General features: G+C 39.7%; 2 protein-coding genes across 3 annotated transcripts in view; one reads left to right on the top strand and one right to left on the bottom strand.

Moving 5' to 3' along the window:
* Positions 1 to 28: 28 nt before the first annotated feature.
* On the bottom strand, positions 29 to 8076 carry taldo1 (transaldolase 1). 2 transcript variants are annotated; one of them, XM_026162209.1, is made up of 8 exons: positions 7879 to 8076; positions 4760 to 4883; positions 4075 to 4182; positions 3366 to 3497; positions 2491 to 2666; positions 1496 to 1693; positions 679 to 824; positions 29 to 552 (listed from the first exon to the last, which is right to left on the bottom strand). In XM_026162209.1, exons 1-8 carry the CDS (start codon positions 7976 to 7978, stop codon positions 520 to 522), a joined length of 1017 nt encoding a protein of 338 aa, XP_026017994.1. In that variant the 5' UTR covers positions 7979 to 8076; the 3' UTR covers positions 29 to 519. The 2 variants fall into 2 exon arrangements, with proteins under 2 accessions (XP_026017994.1, XP_026017989.1); XM_026162204.1 differs by lacking the exon at positions 29 to 552 and having other exon boundaries at positions 646 to 824; positions 7879 to 8066.
* Positions 8077 to 12178: 4102 nt separating this feature from the next.
* The window catches only part of tspan4a (tetraspanin 4a), a 163174-nt gene continuing 153975 nt past the window's right edge, over positions 12179 to 21377 (top strand). Inside the window, exon 1 of the mRNA XM_026162126.1 lies at positions 12179 to 12312. The gene's annotated coding sequence lies outside the window, so the exon portion shown is untranslated. The remainder of the gene's footprint in view (positions 12313 to 21377) is intronic.

The following is a 21377-nucleotide window of genomic DNA, read 5'->3' as shown; positions in this document are numbered from 1 at the left end:
ACAACAAACACACAAAATAACACAACTCTGAAGACTGAGATGCTTTTTTATTGAAAGATCAAACATTAGGAGGAATGATTGGTAGAAATGTAATTGTTACATGGTCAAGGGCAAAAAAATAAAAAATAAAGTTAGTGCCAAAACTATGGTCCTGTCTTGCCAAAAAAAAAAAAAAAAAAAAAAGCATCCATGTTCCCTTCTAGTAGTCACATGACATCATTCACAGAGACTTGGTTAAGCCTCATAACATCTTTTCAATGAAGCTGTTTATTTTTCCTTTCAGGTAAAAATTTCTGTTAATAATCAGACAATTTTATAAACAAGCTTGTTGGTCAGTACCAGCCCACGAGAGGAAAGGTTTTCATTTGGGAGAAGGATCTCTGGAGTTTGATCAGATGAGGAGGGGAAGGCCCACCGTTGCTTTGGATCTTTTAAGAAGGAGTTAACCTTCTTAACTGCCTTGGTCCCCAATTCCTCATACCTCTTGTCACAGGGCATGACACACCACATGTGTTTCAATTACTGCCCGTTCTTCACACTCAGAATTTTCTCCTTCAGAGAGGAAAAATAAATAAATAAATAAATAAATAAAATCAAGAAAAAGGATAACTTGGAGATAGCTTAGGCAGACAGCATAATGAATGTGTAATATTTATTTGTTTAATCAAACAATCTTACTTTGATCATGGTCTCCAGCTTCACGGCGTCAGCAGCAAACTTGCGGATGCCGTCAGACAGTTTCTCCACACCCATGCGGTCCTCGTTGTGCTCCCAGCGGAAAGTCTTCTCATCCAGGTGGACCTTCTCCAGATCACAGGCCTTGGCTGCAAAAATCAAAAACATCAGGTTCAATGTGGCAGCAGAGAAAGGCTGCTTACAGATTTCAATCAAAAGCTGTCCTGATGCATCTAGAATACTCTTCTCTGCATTAGGGAAAGTGTCCCTAGGTTTTGGGGAAACATAAACCAGAAGATAATTAAACAAGTCCTACTTGTACAGAGCAATAGAAAGCTTGTGCTTGTGCTTCTGATCTTTTAATCTGTTTTAAATGGTTAGGTGAAACTCTCCAGAAAAGATGGGATGTGTGGCAGACTTGTGACTGGTCCAAAAAAACCCAAAGTGCATTTTTAGGTCTGTTTAGTTTTTAGATAAGGTGACTGTGGTACTAGAGTTTAGTTTAGAGTTTAGAGCAAACGCCCTTTCTGTTGACAAGGAAATGTCTTGCACACACGTTTTTGTTGTTACATGTAAATTAAACAGGTGTGAGAACCACATTGTTCTCATCAGTAGCACAGAATGTACTCTAGCCAGAAATGATTTTAAAACTAAATGAAAATATGTTTTTGGTAAAATCCAGTTAAAAGCTTCAAACCACAATAATCTAGGGTAGACCAAGTTCTCATTTTTTAATCCACCCTAACATAATTAACACAAAACTGGCAAAAATACTTCAGAGAGCAATATTCTGCATCTTTTTAAAGTCAGAGAGCACTACCTTTCTCCACACTGAGCATCTCCGTGACAGCACTGTGATCCTGGCTGAGCTCTGCCAGCAGACCGGGGGAGATTGTGAGCAGGTCACAGCCTGCGAGGGCTTTCACTTCCCCTGTGTTTCTAAAGGAGGCCCCCATCACAACAGTGCTATAGCCAAACTTCTTGTAGTAGTTGTAAATCTTGGTCACACTCACCACACCTGAGAAGAAGAAATACACAACCAAAGAAGAAGAGGTCACCAATTGATCAAGATACAACTGTTGTAGCAGTTTGATTTTTAAGGTAATGGTGTCAATCAATCCAATTTTCAGCTACATGGCTGACTCATTATTATATTACACAATACTGCCACGCAATACACCTGCAACATCAGAAACTGTAATTACATTAATTAATTATCCCAGAGGTGATCGATCCAAACATCAAATCACATTCTTTACCTCAGACAGGTAAGCTGTCACACAGTGTCACTGTAGAAGTTATAATTTAATCGATGTCTCATCAACTTACTAAAGCCTGTATAAATGCTTTTCCCTAACTGCATATCATCTGGCACTGCCACAAAGCTAAAGCAACACTGAACACATGCATTATAAGTGAGCTGCTGTGTCTCTGACCATTTTCTTCAGTAATTTGTAATCCACTTGCAGAAGCTTCGATGAAGTTTCATTTATTTTAATTACACCTCTTTTTAAACAAATTATCTCTATTAGCTCTGTTTTTAAACTGTGAGAATACAATAATGCAGAAAAAAGGGATATGATGCACACCCATCCACAAATCAAACTGTTCTCATCTGACGAGCAGAGTTGTGATTAAACATTTCTTTTCACTGAATAGCTTTGTGATGCTGTTGCGTTTCTAACACAAGCAACCACAGAATGATACAGTCAATGGATAAAGTAAAACACAAGATTTACTGCAAGTCCGTTTTAGCCATGTGTATCAAATAAACTGGTGATTGACAATATCGTCTGATAACTGCAGTGTTTTTACCTGGATCTTCATGTGGCTCGTAGCTTTTGCGATCTGTATTCTCCTTATACCAGTCAAGGATGCGTCCAACGAAGGGCGATATAAGTGTTACCTTTGCTTCGGCACAGGCTACGGCTTGAGCGAAAGAGAACAGCAGCGTCATGTTGCAGTGAACACCATGCTTCTCCTCAAGCTCCCTGAACAAACAAGCAAAACAAACAAAAACATTTATTTAGAACACATTAATAACAGAAATAAGTTACACACAATGTTATACCAGCTCCCGTTTCAAACATCATCTCAAAGGGCCAAGCTCAAGCTCATCATGAAAACACTAACATGTTGTTCTTTAGCCCACTGACTTCTGAGGGGTTTCTTTCTTTCACTTTGTTTTCTAGCCTGTGGGTACTGTCGCACCAGATATGAGCAGCCATGTTGTCAGGGTAAAAAGCTACATCATGTTCTTTTTTACACTGGTTTACAACAAAATGTGATGATTTAACAGCAAATAGTGGTTTGTTTGCTGGGTTTCACACTTGTTGAGTAGCTGTTATTGCACTCATGCTGCATGTGCCCCTGTTTGTGGGGAGAAGTAAACACAGACGTGACTAACCAGTGAAATACACCGGCTGTGATTTTATGCGAACGTGTTTTGATGTTCCATTACATGTTTGCTATAATTCATTTAACAAATATTGGAAAGCAGTGCTTAATCTGAGGTCAGTTAAAGGGCTCATATATGTTGGGGTCTCTTTATCAGTAATAGGACTGAAGAAAAAAAAAAAAAAAAAAAGCGCTGCTCCTTCTCTAGAAGACTTTATGCTTTCAAAATGAAATACACTCACTCACACATACGCAAGTGCAGCATCCGAGAGTATAGCACACTTCATACTCACTTCCCAGCTTGGATTCCTTCCCATGTTGATGACAGCTTGATGAGTACGCGTTCCTTGCTAATGCCTGCCTCTTCATAAAGCGCAATGAGCTTCAGGGCTTTTGCAACCATTTCATCTTTGTCAAAAGACAGCCTGTGACATAAATGAGAACCAACACAGCTGTTTGGCATTTTAAAATCTAAGAGCAAGTATTCTTTGCTTTATTTGTTTTGCGACTGTGTTTCCTGTGACAACAAGTTAAATGCTAAACAGCTTTTAAGAGATTGCTATAAATGCCATATTCTGTAGCTCAATCATTCAGGTACTTTTTCCCCCCATTGGTTTTACAGAGAACACATAAATGATAAGAGTTTGCTAAATCAATTTGTATTTCTCAGAGAAAGTTAATTAGCTTCTACCAGTTGTTTATTATCAATAACACAACTTAGCTGCTGGTTAAAAAAAAACAAGTGGTTAAAAATCTCAAATTTCAGGCTCTTAAATGTTCCCTAATGCTCTGAATGACACTAATATATTAGGAAACACTTATGTGCTGCCCTCTAATAAAAGGTTTTTTGTGCAAGAATGGCATCTTATCTGAAACTCCTCTGAAATTTGCCTCATTGCTTAAAGTTTCTCTTTGTCTACTGTGTAGATTTGAAAAGCTCAAGCCAGTAAACATTTCACATCTTGTGTCATTAATAGCACTTTGTTATAGGTTTGCATGTACCTGGCATCCACTTCAGTTGAGACTCTGCCTGGGACCTTCTTGAGGATCTCAAGCCCAAAACTCACAAACAGCTTGTCCATGGTGTTTGCTACCTGCTCCTCTTCGGATCTTAATGGAGACAGAGACAAAAAGGCTGACCATCTCCACGTTTCAGTTACAATGACAACAAGTCAGAAAACCAATCAACATTTCTTCAAATTGTTTAATTTTAGAACACATTACACAATGGCTGAGAAGTCCACATTAGTAAAATCATAGACTACTGGTCTAGGTGTTTACTATGTCTTTAACATGTTCTGTTCACACAGTGTTTCAGTTTACCATGTAGCTTTGGGAAAACAAGACAAACGCGCTTCCTATCACCCATCATATTTTCCAAGAGGCACGAAAGGTGTTTTTAAATACTAAGGTGTGTAATGTCTAATTAAACTCCATGCCACATGAATCGACAACATATTAAAGAAAAAAAAAAATCCATCAGATATCAGGTTTAAGCAGAAAAGATGCACATTTTATTGGATTCACTGCTGTAAATTAAGGAATGTCCTAAGAGCTTCCACAGACGAGCTGTGTAATGTGCAGACATCTAAGAGGCACAAAATATCCCCCAGTGTAGTCCAACATCTATTTAACTAAAGGACAGTTTAGCCACAGTGTGTTTGACCCATTTGTGCACTGTACTTACCCGCCCTTGGCCATGCCATACTTGATGGCCTGATCCACTAGCTGCTGGTAGGCTGGCATCTTAGCAGCAGCCAGGATAAGAGATGGGTTGGTGGTTGCATCTTGAGGCTTGTATTCATCAATGGCTGCCGTATTGGAACACAGATCAAAACAGTTCAGTCACATAAACACCCCGTTAGCCAGGCTAGATTAAAGCAGGAGTACAGAGAAGTACCAACCATGTGTTTAAATATGTTTAATCTGCAATAATAAATTACAGATGAAACATAACAAAACAAACACAGCATTGACCACAGGGGGGATGGTGTTTCAGACGCAGCCCCTTCTGAAATAATGCTATGCTAATTGGTAGCCCTTTAAAGACTGCTGCTGAGTGACTAAAAGCAATGCCTTTGTGGTACAGTGGTTAACACATTCATCTAACACATGAAAGAGCCCTGGTTTGAGGTCAGAAGGTGACCCAAAAATATAGCCTGAGGATGGAGAGCACAACCTACTGTACTGGTGTTGGTCCCAAACCTCGATAAATCAAAGTTGTGTCAGGAAGAGCATGTGGTGTTTTCATTTTGTGTTTGTTTGTTTGTTTTTTAAATCTGTTCGAAATCAACATGCGGATCCATCTACTGTGGCAACCCCTGGGGAAATAATGATGCAACTGAAAGTATGCCCCAGTCTACAGGCCTTAAAGAAAACAACCTGTTGCAGTTCACAGGACAGAAATTTTATTTGAAATGCATGAGTGGTGGGGCCTTTTCACACACCACAGGGGTTTTATGTCAGCACTGAATAGTAGCAGCATGGTTCAGTCAGAGCTGCCAACTCTTCATCCACAGAACAAAGGCTGTGTCTGTCCTGTTGCACGTTATCTCTCAACCCCCTCCTTCTACAGGTCAGCAGGTCTGAACTGGACACTCGTCATCAACTGCTCAAGTACTGCTGATTATGACAACATACCCAATACTTAAGGTTTGACATAAAAAAAAAAAAAAAAAAAAAAAAAAAAAAGGAATCCAAAAAACTTCCACTGCCAAAGGTGTTTAAGCAGGTAAAATACAGTGAAGTTTCGACATAAATTTGATCATAAACAAGACTGTGTATATGTGCCAGTGTAATTACATTTACACACACTATACTTCAGAGTTCCTACAAATAAACTGATGATGGCACTTGCATGACTTGGTAGGTGAGGGACATTTAAAAGCACAGGAGATCACATCTAATTACCCACAGCATAAGAAAATAAAAACATTGTTTTAAATCAGTGAATGAGTTTAATTTGACTGGTCAGTTAAAACGTTGTGTGCATAAAGACACGTTTGTATACTAAACATATATCCATAACCTACCTGCAAATACATAAACATTACTGCCTTGATCTCAATGTCAACTCAAAGTCTGTATTGATCCTGGTAGACAAATCACATATTTCTTATGTAAACTTTTGAGTCTTTGTTCAATAAGAAACCCTAACAAAATGCACGTTTTCCTTTAAAACGTCAATATTCAAGCCGGCTAATTAGTTAAGTAGCCAAATTTCATAAGAGCAACCTCCACTAACTTTTAGTCCACTGCTGAGAACTTTTTATCCCCTCACTTCATTAAATTAAGCAAAACTGTGTTGGTTAACTGTGTTTCACCATGTCTTCATGTGAAAGCAAACATGTTTCTGCTTGACCTGGTCTTGCAACACGCATGTCTAAACTTGCAACAGGTGAAAGACGAGAAATGCATTTCATAAAAGACAGATGAGCTGTTGGGCAAATCTCGACTGACCACTTCTCTTATCGCAACCCTCTGCAAAACATCTTTGTTTTTTTATTGATGGTGGTAGTGACAGAGGTATTCAAAGCAGTTAAGATTAACATGTGTATATCAGCATTGAGTGACAGAGACAGCTGATCACAAAAAGTATCTGCTTCTTTCTGGAAAATTCTTGCTCTTCAACTTTTTTACTCCTGCTAGTACAAACTGCTGGGTTACATTATTCTTCCTGTAAAGCAGGGATGTCAAACCCATTTCATAGCATGGGCCACATACAGCCTACTTTGATCTTAAAGTGGGTCAGACCATTTCGATTCAATTTCACTTAAATAGCATCAAATCACAACTGTCGCCTCAACAGACCAGTGAAACGTGACACTCCTGCTGTAAAGCATCTGCAAACTGTACTAGGAAAAATACATACTTCTCCAAGTACAATTAAATCTAAAAGTACAGACAACTATGAATAACTGGTGATAATCAGATTAATATATACTTAAAGCCAAAGCCTTCTTAATGTTCTCACCACAGACCAATTTTTGGTAAAACTCTAATTTTAACATGACTGGACTGTATTGCACAGCATTTTTGTTATGCCCATTCTTATTATGGAGGCATTCACAAACATATTTGTTTAAATTACAGGCAATAAACTAAGTTTATAGTTCAGCAAAAGGCTAAAGAAATAAAAAGTATACGGATCTGGGAGTATCAGCTTTCCAGAGTCATGCCTGGCAACATGAGTCCAGTTCTGTCGTGTCATCCTGACTGCGCAGGCGGTGCACGACGAACCATCTGGTTTTGCATCACAGTGTAAATCTAATATTTTTCCAGCCCTGTTCCTCATTCTGACCTATTGAGAAACATGAGCTTTACCTCTGTTACAAGAACTGGACAAACGAGGAAGGATAGTCTGATTTTACAACCACTTACACAGGCAGTGTGCACACAGTAGTCTGCAACTTTGGTTTGCCTAATCAATTTTGCGCTCACACCGCACACATACTCTATTATATAAAGATAACAACATTCTTATTAGACTAAAAGAGAGGTGTGCTATTATTCAGTTTGCATTGTTTGCTAGTGCAGCTAATAGTACGTAGATAATGTTAAGTAACGTTAATAACCAGTAATAGGATCATCTACTTCAGTAGTTAACCGGAAAACTAATTTCCAACTGACATGAAACAGTTATATAGCTAACGTTAGCTGGCTAACTAAACACAGTCACTTCGATGCTCACACCCACTTCATGACATCGACACCGCCGCGGTCATTCACTTCAACGCTGGATCCTTCCTTGTCACTTAGTTAGCATGCTAACCAGCTAACGTTAGCATGGGATAAAACGGGTTTTACCGTTGAAGTCTCCCGTGTCTGCCACCACCACAGTGTGCTTCTTCAGCTGGTTCAGCGCCGACTCCATCTTTCGCCGTTTGTCTGGTGACCCGCTAGACATAATGAGGCGAGACTGGGACCCTTTTATACACACAAAACACGTGAGACCGGGAGGAATGTCACAGCGCCCAGCGTAAGAGGACGGGAGCGCGCGGCGTAAAAGAGGAAGGCGTCATCCGGGGCGCGCAGAGACCTGTTAGAGGAAGTGCGCAGAAAAAAAGTTCACTTATAACGTCTGTCTACAGTTTATTTTAAAAATGGAAACCAGTCGGGCAATTCATTATATTATTCCTTACTTACTATACTATACCAGTGCTTTATTTATAAAGTACTTTTAAAAACAACAAGGCTGACCAAAGTGCTGAACAACAACACCAAATATAAAAAAATACTTCTCATTCAGTGGTGGAGAGCTCAGATACTTCTTATATCTTTCGCAATCTGTTGCACTGGCTCGACCTGTGGTAAAGTAAAAAAAAAAACAACCTCCCAAATATAGGAGCCTGTTTTCAGACCAGTGTGTACTTTTGATAGCTATTTATTTAATCTCCATAAACTTACTTAATTACACTTTAATGCACAACATCATCTTGTGATGTTGTATTTTTGTGTAGCAATATTAGTACTTTTGTTTATTTAAAATCTATGACTACCTCCACCATTGTTGAAGAAATTCTATACCTTGTGTTGTATTTCTTTTTGGTGTTTTTGCTCCCATACCAATGATTAAAAGAATATTGTCACAGTCCTGGGTCGGTGACCCACTGTATTGTGTTCTGTGTTATTATTAATATTTGAGTTCATCATGGTTTATCATTACTAGTCTTTTGGCTTATAGTTCTGTATTTCTCTCATTCTTCTTTGCTTTGTGATTTATAGTTCTTGGGTTTTGTTCCTTTGCCCCTCATGTAGGTTTAGTTAGTATAGGTTTAGTTCTGTCTTCATGTTTATTTTCTTGCTGCACCAGTCAGTCGTGTCTCATGTCGTAATTTGTTACTCCTGTCCCTGTGCTCCGTGTTCCCTCTGTTCAGTGTCTCGTCAGCGCCTGTCGTGTGTTTCCTGTTTTATTTTGATAGGCCCTGTCCTGTATGCAGTGTGTCTGGTTGTGCTTCCCCTTGTCTCTTTAGGTCTGATTTGTCCCAGCTGTGTTACCGCCTGTTCCCCATCCTCTTGTTGTCCTGCTTGTGTATTTAAACACTGTGTTTCTCTCTGTTAGTTGTAGTTGTTTCTCTCCGTGCTGTGCTTTCACCCTTCGTGGTCCTGGCTTAATTCTAGTTCAAAGTTCCTGTTCTGGTTTGTTTTCCTTGTGTTTCTTAGTTGTTAGCTTCTAGTTTTCATTTTTGAGGTTTTGGTTTTGTTTGTTTTTTTGTGTTTTTTTTTATCAACTTTGTTTCTTATAAAAAATCTTCCCAGCAATAAAAACGGTCGCTTTAAGTTTCATTCCACATAGGTATGTCTACAGATTCATACCGGTCAAATGACTGGTGGAAGTATTGTTGAGACTTGCTATTCACTTTGTATCTGGATGCATCTGTACATCCAGAGAGTTTCTTTAGGACAATACATATTAATCCTCTCTATTTTGCATTATAAGGAGCATATAAGATGATGCACAGTTTTGGGGGACTTATAAATAGCTAGCATAACCGTTTCTACGGGTTCCCATATTCTAAATCGTTATTCATTTATTTGCGGCTTTATAGCACTTTGGTGCAATAAAGCGTATTGAAAAAATTCACTTACAGACTTGAACTTTTTACCCACTGTGCAGTAACATTTAAACTACTGTGTGAATTATGGAATATTAGATGAAAAGTCTAACCTTCTGAATATTTAATTACACTATGGCAAGAGAGTCTGCTCTGCACTTTAACAATATGCCATGGCCTTATGTAATTTTGATTGCTTGATTACTTCTGTAACTCCGCTGGGCCACCTGTTGCTGACAAATCTTTGAGCCCTCCAGTAACAGCCACCTGTATCTCAGTCTGATTTGCAGTAATATGGGAACAATTTCATTTTAGAAACCATTACATTTGGTGTGATTACCCTTCCTGCCTTTCAGCAAATCTGTCTGTATTCAAAAGTAGCACGTCAATCCCCAGGTTCTAGCAGAGCAATAATATTGTCGCTTATATTTAATAGCCTGTAGGGCTGCTTGACTGGAAGATTTATATTCTGGGGTACCTCACAGTTGACATGTGATATCAAACCACAAACCACAAATAAAATACATTGAGCATATTTATTGAACAATGGCTACCCCAAGGGCAAATAAAGTTTACATTTTTTCATTTAGGATGTAACTTTTGTGTTTTACCTCCGGTAAAGTCCTTGCTGGACATACATTCATGTTGAAAAGAAAAAATGTATTCACTGGACTTTATATAGACTTTTAAAGGCCTCAGTTTGCATGTTAAACATTAACTTTCATGACAATATGATTGGAGGAAAGCCAAACATGTATAGTTTGTTTGGAAAGGCTACCAGGACAAAGCTTATTCTCTCTAAGAAGAACATGGCAGCACACCTTCTGTTTGCAAAGATGCATCTGAGCCAAACCCCAACTCTTCTGGAAAAATGTGCTTTGGACAGACGAGATGAAAGTGGAGATGTTTGGCCATAATGCACAGTGGCACATCTGACGCAAAACAAACACAGCATGTAGGCAAAAACACAAAATACCACAACGGTGGAGGGGTGATGGTTTGGGCTTCTTAGAGGATATGAACACTTTGCAATTATTGAGTCAACCCTGAATTTATCTGTATACCAAAGTATAGCAGAATGTCTAAAAAAGAAACATTTTGCAATGGCCCAGTCAAAGTCTAGAACTCCCTACACTGCAAAGAAGACTGGGCCAAATTTTCTTCACAGCAATGAGAGAGACTGATGAAGTCATAGAAAAAATGGTTACTTCAAGCTATTGCCACTAAAGGTGGTTTTGCAAGCTACTGAATCATGGTGTGTACTTAGTTTCATAAGGCTGCATAGAGTTCTGTGAAAGCTTTCTTTTTCCAATGACTGCAGGGCTGAAGGAATAAAGGATCAATCTTTATAGAGCTTGCATGCAAATTTTTCATCTACACTGTGTGTGAGATCTACTGAGAACACGTGTCCAATTTCTTAAAGTGTAGCAAAATCTACTCGTCGTACTCATCAAAAATGGATCCCATCAGTATTTGAGGGCATCTTACATACTTGACTTTGAAATATACAACACTTTTTCCACAAGAGCAGACAGCATGTTTTCTAGTTTTGTTTGAGCATTTTTAAGCTTTCAGCACACTTAATCACAATCTCTCAACCATGTCATTCAGCTTGTGCTGCCATCATTCAATTTGTCAGCACTTTAGAAAAGAAAAAGTACATCAAATATTTGAACCCCACAGGTGGAGTAGCCTTCGGTCTGCTGATAGTGCTGAGCACTTGGAGCCTGTGGTGCAGATGGTCTGTACAGGTTGACTCCTACTGATGTTGGAGATCTTCTGACTTTTGCCACCAGGAGGTCAAAGTTCACATGGGAATAGAGCAAAATTTATTCAAGGTTTCCTGGTGATGTGTCCTTATGACCTCTCTTCTAGCATCAGGGACACTGGTAGTGTAAAACCAGCTTCATTAATTACTGTTCTTTATTTTACCAGAGCTTCGGCCTCTTTACACCCCAGCTCTTCTACACCTTGGAAGTCAGTGATGTTGAGCCAAAAACCTCCCTTCTGTGTCCTTATTACTGGCGTCACTAGTGAAATGTCAGCATAACTGCTAGATATTTTGAAATGTGACATCTGACATTTTTATTTAAGTATGGATGAATTTTAATGGGAAATTACTGCCAAGCTTGAGAAACGGTTAAATAGTTAGCAGACATAGTTATGCTGAAAATGTATTGCAAGGCACAGACTCTTTACATTTCTTTTGATTTGCTGGACAAATATATATTTATCAAAACACTGTGAGCTCTGAAAATCAGTGTTTTGCAGGTATGTGATGGAAATATCAGTGTTAGTTGTTGTTTTTTTTAAATCAAGTATTAGCTTGGAAACCATCAATATGTTTGTGCGTGGACAAAAAAATGTCTTTACTTTATGTAGTTATTTGTATTCATCGGATGCTTCTTTGAAATCACCCACTGTGTCAGACTAAATTAGCCCATAAATAACCTGTGGAAATTGTCAGGGGGCGCTCCGCTCCACAAAAGATGATTATTGATTTTCAGTGCTGTAGCGCTAGTGAACACTAGATGTCGCCATTTCGCTGCTCGGCGGCTGTCACATGTGCGTCCATGTAAAGAGGGAGAGGGAGAGAGGGCGAGACCGAGTGCGGTTAAGGGACCGATTTGAGAAGTTTTGTCATAGACTGAGTAAAGAAGAGAGACAGCCGTGAGAGAAGTGAGCGGTAAGTCACTTTTCTTGTCATAACTATTAGGCTCTTACTTCTAACTTCTCCTCTTCTCTGCTACTTTCTATGTTCCGTCGATTTTCTAGCTCCAACAGAGATGTCAGTGACCTTGTTACAGAGATTTAACGTTGATAAATATAAAGCTTTCATGGGCTGAGGTTGTCTACTTAGAGGTGATAACCGTATCCTGGTGCCGTTTATCTTGTGCGAATTGTTTAATGAACGTTGCACTCCGTTTACTTAAAGGTGGGATTAGATTAATCATACTTGAGCTCACTCATCACCAATAAGGGAAAAAAAAAAACTCTTTCTAACACTGGCCTGTCTGTTTTTAATACTTGTGAGCCACTGTCCATACTAGCTGTCTTGTATGTTGTGACTGTGGATATCTGGGGATGTTTGGGGATGGAGCTCTCTGATTGGCAGAGAAAGGGTTTCCTGGGTCTCGATGAAAGAGACAAAAATAAACTTGTGGAGAAGAACAACATTTCGAAATACCAACCATTCCTGAAGCTATCCCCTCCCATTAGTTTTCCTTTTTTTTCTCCATGTGGGGTTAGAGGAACTTAAGGCCTCGCTAACTTCTCAAAGTTGTGGCTGGTCTGGCAAAGTGCAGAGGAATTCTCTGCCATACAATACAACCCTTATGTTAGGTTAGCAGAGGTCTTAAATCCTCCCATATGAAGCTGCCCCAGTATTCATGTGGCACATTAAACATTAATCTCAACTGAGATTGAGTTAAATTGCTTCTGGAAATCTGGTCTAAAACAGGAGATAATCTTTTACCTCTGGGCCCATCTTGTGTTATTCTTACTGTTGGAAAAAAAACATATTTACCATATTTACATGTGTGCCAAAAAGGCACACATGTAAATAAACATTATTATAGAGTGAGAAAACCAGTTGTATGCGCACAAACAGATGCCACACTGTTGTTGTGACCACAATCCAATGCAGCTATAGGACTTTTAAATAGGAAAAATCTGTGCTAGAAAAAACTCCCACTCTTTATAGAGCTGCCGTGCTAAACAAACAGGGATCTGAAGGTCATTTTCTTCCTTTTGGAGTTGCTAGTTAGTGTTACGCAGACCTTTAAACTACTGCCCACATCTTTAAAAAAAAAAACAAAAAACAGATTAAACACTGTAATATGCACCCATGCAGCTGCCAGTTATTCCAGTAGGTGCACCTCTGTAAACAGCAAGGTTACCTTTACGAAGGCTATCATATTCAAAATGAATTGACCAAAGTGTTCATGCATACTGTGAGCATGCTCGGAGGCTGCAGTTTGTTGACATTGACTGGCTTTTCAGTTATTTCTCCTGATATAACTGACAACTGATATAAATGTCAAGGATGGAATATTAGAAACACAAAATGCAGCATAATGCTATTCAAAAGCAGCACAAGCTGACCTAAAGCATGGCTGTATCTGCCATGGTCAAGCTTTCTGTGAGCTCACGATTTTTTTCCTTTGGGTTTAGAGATATGATTTATGTTCTAGCTCTATATCTCATCCTTTCAGTAGAATATTATTTCCTCATGACTGAGTTTCCCTTTTTTTCCAGTCTGTGGAAACATTAGGGTATGTGATATTTAGTTTTCATTTTTTGTACGACCTCTGTCTCAATAGTATCTTCTATGTTCTGTTTGGCTTCTTCTTGTTTCGTCAGTCAGATTCTGTTCAGCTGTGCTCCCTGGTGTTTCCCACCCCCTTAATTACTTGGTGTGTCATATTGTCTGAGTCTCCCTCTGTTCTTTGTTGTGTTCAGTTTCCTTCTTATAGTCTAGTTCCTGGTTTTTCCTCACCTGAGTTATTTTCGTATGTTGTGTTTTGTTAATGTAAGTTTAGCACTAGTGACGGTGTGATGAAGCCCCGTGAATGTGCTGAATCTTTCCAGCCAATTCCTTCGCCAAAAAACAGATCACACGAAGCCTTGTTCAACAGCTTCATTTTCGAGTCCTGCATTTTGGTCCTACTCTGCTGCCACATAGCCGTCCCTGACAATATTGTGAAGAACCTAATGTGATGCTTTTGTCCTGTCCTCTTCTGATAATCATTCCAGCACCTAACTTAAATCCAAAATGCAAACACTGCACTCACTACCCACTTAATTAGATACTTGTTTCCAGTACCAGGTTGACACTCTCCTGTACACATCTCAAAGGTCTATTGGACTGAAATCTGGTGACTGCGGAGGCCATTTGACTACAGTGAATTCATTTTCATGTTCATGAAACCAGTTTGAGATGATTTGAGCTTTGACATATCCTGCTGGAAGCAGCTATCCATGATGGTACACTGTGGTCATAAAGGGATGGAGATGGTCAGCAATAGTGCTTAGATAAGCTGTGGCGTTTAAACGATGCTCAGTTGGTACTAAACGACTTAAAGTGTGCCAATACATTGTTCCCCACATCATTACACGACCACCAGCCTAAACAGTTGATACAAAGCAGGATAGATCCATGCTCTTACATGGTTTATGCCAAATTCTGACCCTACCATCTGAATGCTGTAGATGTTGAGATGCAACTTCTGTGAGCTTGTTTGAATTGTAGCTTCTGTCGCAGCTCACTGGATATTTTCTCTTTTTCCAATCATTCACTCTACAGAGATTGTGTGAGAAAATCTAAGAAGGTATGTCGTTTATGAAACAATCAGATGAGCCCACCTGGCATGAACAATCGTACCACCTTTTCACCACCTTTCTTCCTCATTCTGACGCTTGATTTAGACCAGGGGTCTCGAACTCCAGGCCTCGAGGGCCGGTGTCCTGCAGATTTTAGATCTCACCCTGGGTCAACACACCTGATTCAAATGATTAGTTCATTACCAGGCCTCTGGAGAACTTCAAGACATGTTGAGGAGGTAATTTAGCCATTTAAATCAGCTCTGTTGGATCAAGGACACATCTAAAACCTGCAGGACACCGGCCCTCGAGGCCTGGAGTTCGAGACCCCTGATTTAGACCTTCATAGGTCATCTTGACCATGTCAAGATGCCTAAATGACTGAGTTACTGCCATGTGATTGGCTGATTAGGTGTTTGCTTCAATGAGCAGTCGAACTGGAGTACGTAACAAAGTGGCCAGTGAGGGTGCGTTTTTTTTTCAGTGTTAATGAAAAATAATGAGTATAATATGAATCACATCAGGCTGATTGCCAAAATGCATAATTCAAGTTTGTAAATGTGGTAACAAAAACAAGAGATAAGACAAACTTTAGAACAAACATACACATATTAAACAGAACCTCAGTAAATTACACTGAGCAATCAATAAATCTATCGGCATGTTTTGGGCACTTTTTCCCTTTTAGAAAAAAGGAAAAAAAAAAGTTATGCTTACATTCTTTATGCAGCTGACTGCTGCTCATGGAATCTCCTGCTTTTACCCATCTCACAGTGACAGTCAGTCAGACTACCATAACATATTCCAGGATGTGCACACGGTTAAACGAAGGAAGCAGCTTCCTTTCCCCAATGTGTCCTCACACATTCCATCAGCTCCAGCATGGCTAAACTGATGAACTGATGGCTCTGGACAGTTGGCAGCTGCCACCCCACTGTTTACGTTTAGCCTGCAAAAAGTGTCCAAGACCAAAGCTGCTCTCTCCATTTAGAATTTTCAATCTGACATTTCTCGCTGTCTGCATTTCCCTCACTGCTTTACGGCGCACATGGCGCCTAGCTCCGACTGGAGCTGTGAAAATGTGTTTGGGAGAGGAGGTGCTGAGCACTTTCTTTAATAGTCACAGTTGGTGATGTTTGCCCAACTCTAGCTCTGTGATCGACTTGTGGGCTTAGGTGTGGCTGCTCCCTGGATAATTGCCCTGAACACTGGCTGTACTGAAGGTGTATGTAACAAGGCTGCATTGTACTGCCGCCTGCAGCTCTGTGTGTGTGTGCTTGTATGCGCTGCTCTGTTCTAAATTCACTCTACCAATTTTCCCTCAGTTTTATGTTCCTTCACTACAGCTTTTCTTTTCTTTTTTCCCAGATTTCAGCTGGTGCAGCTTTGTTCCCCTAGTATATTTTATTCCTGCAGTTTTCAGCTCTATGTTCTTATAGCACACTTTTCTCCAGCCCCGCAAAAAGAAAAAAGAGCCAAGAAGCAAAGCACTAAATACTCAGTATTATGCTGAATACAGGTAACGTGCAAGGTGTTTCTTGAGTGTCTGATTATAATCTTTCTCCTGCAAGGAAACAAGATGTTGCTTGATATCAGAAGAAAAAATGGGACGTCTTGGGTAAATCAAGGTGAAGGATAGCAAAACTATGTTTCAAAAATAAAGGGAAAAGGTTATTATTCAGTGGCAGGACGGTGGCACGGTGGTTAGCACTGTTGCCGCACAGCAAGAAGGTCCTGAGTTCAATTCCACCATCAGGCCGGGATCTTTCTGTGTGGAGTTTGCATGTTCTCCCTGTGTTTGCGTGGGTTCCCTCCGGGTACTCCGGCTTCCTCCCACCGTCCAAAGACATGCAACTTGTGGGGATAGGTTAATTGGATAATCCAAATTACCACTAGGTGTGAATGTGCGAGTGAATGTGAGTGCGAATGGTTGTCTGTCCCTGTGTGTTGGCCCTGCGACAGACTGGCGACCTGTCCAGGGTGTACCCCGCCTCTCGCCCTATGACAGCTGGGATAGGCTCCAGCGCCCCCCGCGACCCTGAAAAGGATAAGCGGAAGCGAATGGATGGATGGATGGAGGTTATTATTCAGAATAATGAACACTAATAGTAAGCAACACTGCAGACTATTGAGTTATATCAGAGCAAATTATAAATTGCTATGATACAGCCAGTATAAACTCATTATCGGGCCAAACAGGCACACTACTAGATAAGATACAGAGACATTAAACTTTAATGGCCCTGATGGGTGTAACTAAGTAAAGGCAGCAGAGGGTATTTAAAAATACTTTTACATTTGACCTTTTGGGTTGTGGTAAATACACAAATTCTTTACCTTTTTAAAAAGTATATAAACCATGTATATTTCCATGATGTATTCTGGCCACTCAAAATGCATTTCAGTGAAATAATAATAATGGATTGGATTTATATAGCGCTTTTCAAGGCACCCAAAGTGCTTTACAATGCCACTATTCATTCACTCTCACATTCACACACTGGTGGAGGCAAGCTACAGTTGTAGCCACAGCTGCCCTGGGGCAGACTGACAGAAGCGAGGCTGCCATATCGCGCCATCGCATTTAAATATTAAACCTAAAAGTAACATTATGACAAAACCTAGCCGGTGCTTTCATTCTTGGTTACCTTCACTGGTTTCCAGTGAAATTCAGAATTTATTTTAAAGTGTTATTAATAAAATATAAAGGCCAACATGCTGAGACCTCAAACCAGCAGTTGGCCTCTCGGATCATCTGATCAGGGTCTTTTAACTGTTCCACGCTCTTTATTGTAAATCCGGAGGAAGCCACGAGGTTGCAGCTTTTAAACTTGCGAACAGCCTTCCTAAGCCAGGACGCCTGAATCAGTGGTTTCTAATCTGTGTTGACGTGAGTATGTAGGAATGAATGTGAGGCCGTGTGCTTGACTGTGTGTCTGTATGTTGGAACCAAGCAGACGAGGTTTTTGGTAGAATCAATCTGTCTGTAACCACGAGGTTTTTATTGAATTTTGATAAAACTCTGTAGAGGTGTAGATTCGTGTCAAGTCTGGTGTTTATTTTCAACATATTAAAAGTATGGCATAAAGTGCATTTGACCTCCGATCTCATGTTTGCATTTCACATCTGCCTTTCTTTGAAGTTGACCCAAATGTGTTAACTTTTACTGCACCACAAACTTCTTAAAGTAAAAAACCCCCCAAAATAAATATATGGAAAATACAGTAATGTCCCTTAAAAGTAAATAAGTCCCAGAGAGTGAGCTGCCCTGGCAGCGGGCTGCGCTCTCTGAGTGTTTCTCGTCTTTAAAATGTGGCTTTATCCAAACTTTGAAGCACTTTGTAGCTGTGTGTTTTAAAATGTTTAACCCTCTCAAGGCAGGCGTTGCCAATTTGCAACAGTTAAAAACTAACAACCTGATTGTCCCACATAGATATTTTATGAGGTTTTTTTACTCAGAAGTACCACTGCAGGACTTGGTTGTGCATTAGCAACAAAAAGTTTAATTTAAGCCTGAGAGGGTTAAACAGATCGTGAAATGGGGAGGGTGTGCCTTCCTATATGATGTGAGGCGAGTGAGCCATGTGATGTGCAGCACTTTAGCTCACAGGCTTTGCTCTGACTTATGTTGCATTTATATTATTGCAAGATAAAAAAAACAGCACCTATTGTACGTAATGCTTACAGTCCTGGCATGGTGCTGAATTTGTAACCTATCGGTATTACTCCTTGTGTCATTTGTTAAAAGTGTGTCGAACAGCAGCCAATATGTGCCACTCTTGTTCATGTTTGTGGTGTTGTTGGTTCTTTAACTTTGTTACTTTCTGTGGAGAAGACAAAAGTCATAATAAAGCTACACAAACCAGCAGTAAGCCTAGAGGTAAACAAAGTGTTGAAAGTGCTTGAAGCTACTTCTGCTACTTTTGTCCTTCCTGTGTGCTTTCATTTTTTGTGTTATTGATGTTGTGATATGGAGTTGTTGGATGGAGGACTGTATGTCTCAGAGATGATTGAAAATCTCCTCTGTAATAGATACTGGGCCATGAGTCTGGATTTATAAGTGAAAAATGGATGTCATCAATAAACCAGTAGGCTCTTATTTATTTATTTATTTATTTATTTTTTTACTTTAACTGAATGTTAAATATAAGAGCATTGTGTAAAAGGTCCACATCACACAGTGTATATAAACTTTTCTTAAAGCAGCAGCTCGTTTTGCAAGAGAAGTTATCTATATGATAACTAAAAAACTAGTAAGCAGCTCTTAGGTCAGATTAGCATGAAATCAGGGAACATAAGGCAGACTTAGGCAGTTCCCAAAGGAAACAATGTCCACCAGCATACCTAAGCACTTTCATTTACATTATCTGTACAACAACAGAAGTATTACAAGTGGTGGGACTGCTGCTGGATGGATTGAATTTGTTTAAGTTTGCTGTCAACAATAAGAAAAGGAAATTGAGGCAGAGTGTGTTTGACAGCCATTGTCACCAATGACAATAATTTTCAGTTAACAGCTCACACTCGACATCCCACTTGGTAGTTGTTTTATTTTTTCCCTGCCTGTCCTCTCCGGCTGTGAGGCACCAGCATGGCCTCTTACATTCTGAAGGGTCTATTTTGTCTGTTCCTCCTTATTGAGAGCTCTACTGAGATGTTAGCGCTGAGTGAAAACCACAAACCATAACTCACTTTTTCAGTGCTGCTAACTCCCGGTCTCACGCCCAGTTTAACACAGAAAAATTACAAGGCTGTTTTCTTTCCCCCACGCTGCTTTTCTTGATGTTATCTCCTTTCCGCACACCTTTCATCTCCCTCTGTCCACCGTAATTTACTCCATTTACCCCGACATGCCCAGCCATACATTCTATTTTTCTGTTTAAATGGCTTGCCTTTCCTTTTACAGGATAAAAATAGCAGCAAGAATTTACGCTCTGTATATAGCTGAATCTTTTTAGCATTCTTGGTGGTGCAACTGTAGACTAATCTTTACATAGGGTGTAATTTTCAATTCTTCAACATGTAGACATCCTTCATGCTCCCATGTCCTTATTCAAAGATTCTCGCAAAGCTTTCTCTCCACCAGCTCTGTTTCCTAATATGAATTGAGCAAAGGTCTCGGTAAGAGCATGCCTCTCATTTACATTCATTTCTGGCAGCCACTCGTGGTTGCTGATCTTAATACGTTTAGTCTAACTTTGTTGAAGTTGGCTCCCCAGACGTGGATCATTCTATAGCTTCAGAGTGAAAATCAATTTTCATGACTTTAAAATAGAGATTATCTGTCTTCTAAAAGTAGAAGTAAAATGCCTTCAGAAAGTTTTCAGACCCCATGACATCCTGCAGCGCGCCAGACTGAATACAAAGGAAGTGGAATTTGTTGTTGACATTCGACACAGAGGAGGTTATAATGAAAAACTGAACACAGCTTTAATTTTGTGCCTCCCCTAGTTTTTTTTTAAACATTTAACCCAAAATTGTGGTTTATAAATTATAGCATCAACTCTTCTTAGATGCCCTTGTTTACTTGTCACATCTGGGTTTTTTTTTCTTTTTACCAGTTCAAAACGCGACGTTTCTTTAAAGCTCAATAGGGAGCCTGTGTGAACAGCTATCTTCAAGGCACTACAGACTTTGATAGGGATTCATTCAAGTGTGTGTGTGTGTCTGCGTTTTTTGTCAGCCACTCAAGCACTTAGACGTTCTCATGCTGAAGCTTCTCTACTTTGCTTTACGACTGGTTCCCATGCACTTTTCAAGAGCAGAGCTGAAGCCTATTACAGTTTTATCAGTTACCAGCATAAAAGTTTGCTGTTGTCAAACACACTATGTGTTGATCTGATGAAGGTATATGAAAAATAAAGAAGCTGCTAATGTGAAATGTTAAAAAAGCTTTATTATTGGTCCGACAAATTATTAACCACTCACTTTTGTTTGGTCTTATGATTGGCGAAGTAATCAGGTGCTTGGTGATTAAATATTGTTTTGTGTACAGGCACTGTACATAAGCAAAAATACCATTTTACCTTTAAAGCAGCTTCATTACATTTGATTACTCTGCAGTGGTGACAACCATTAGAGGTATTTTCTGTCCGTCCAGCAAACTGTCTCATTCTTGTACTTGCCATGGTTTTGGATGCCTGAAGGGAATTTCATTACATCTGGCATGCTTGTCTACTTAGAGACACTGTGACCTCTCAAAAATGAGTTTTTGGGCATAATTCAAGAATTCATACGACAAAATTTCACAGGCTTGTCTAACAGAATAAAATGATGAAATAATGACATTTTATAGGCAAAGGGTGGTGATGTAGTAATTTCCGGCTAAAACCCTCTTCTGGAGGTTATTTTATCCCACAACTCAGGAACAGAAAGGGGAGGTTTTTGACCTCATTTCAGGCTTTGTCTGATGCTGTCTTAGCAATGAGT

The sequence above is a fragment of the Astatotilapia calliptera genome, chromosome 1 (assembly GCF_900246225.1).
Source record: "Astatotilapia calliptera chromosome 1, fAstCal1.2, whole genome shotgun sequence".
Taxonomy (NCBI): domain Eukaryota; kingdom Metazoa; phylum Chordata; class Actinopteri; order Cichliformes; family Cichlidae; genus Astatotilapia; species Astatotilapia calliptera.
Note: the sequence above shows the minus strand (reverse complement) of the source record. Positions and strands in the feature narration are given on the sequence as shown.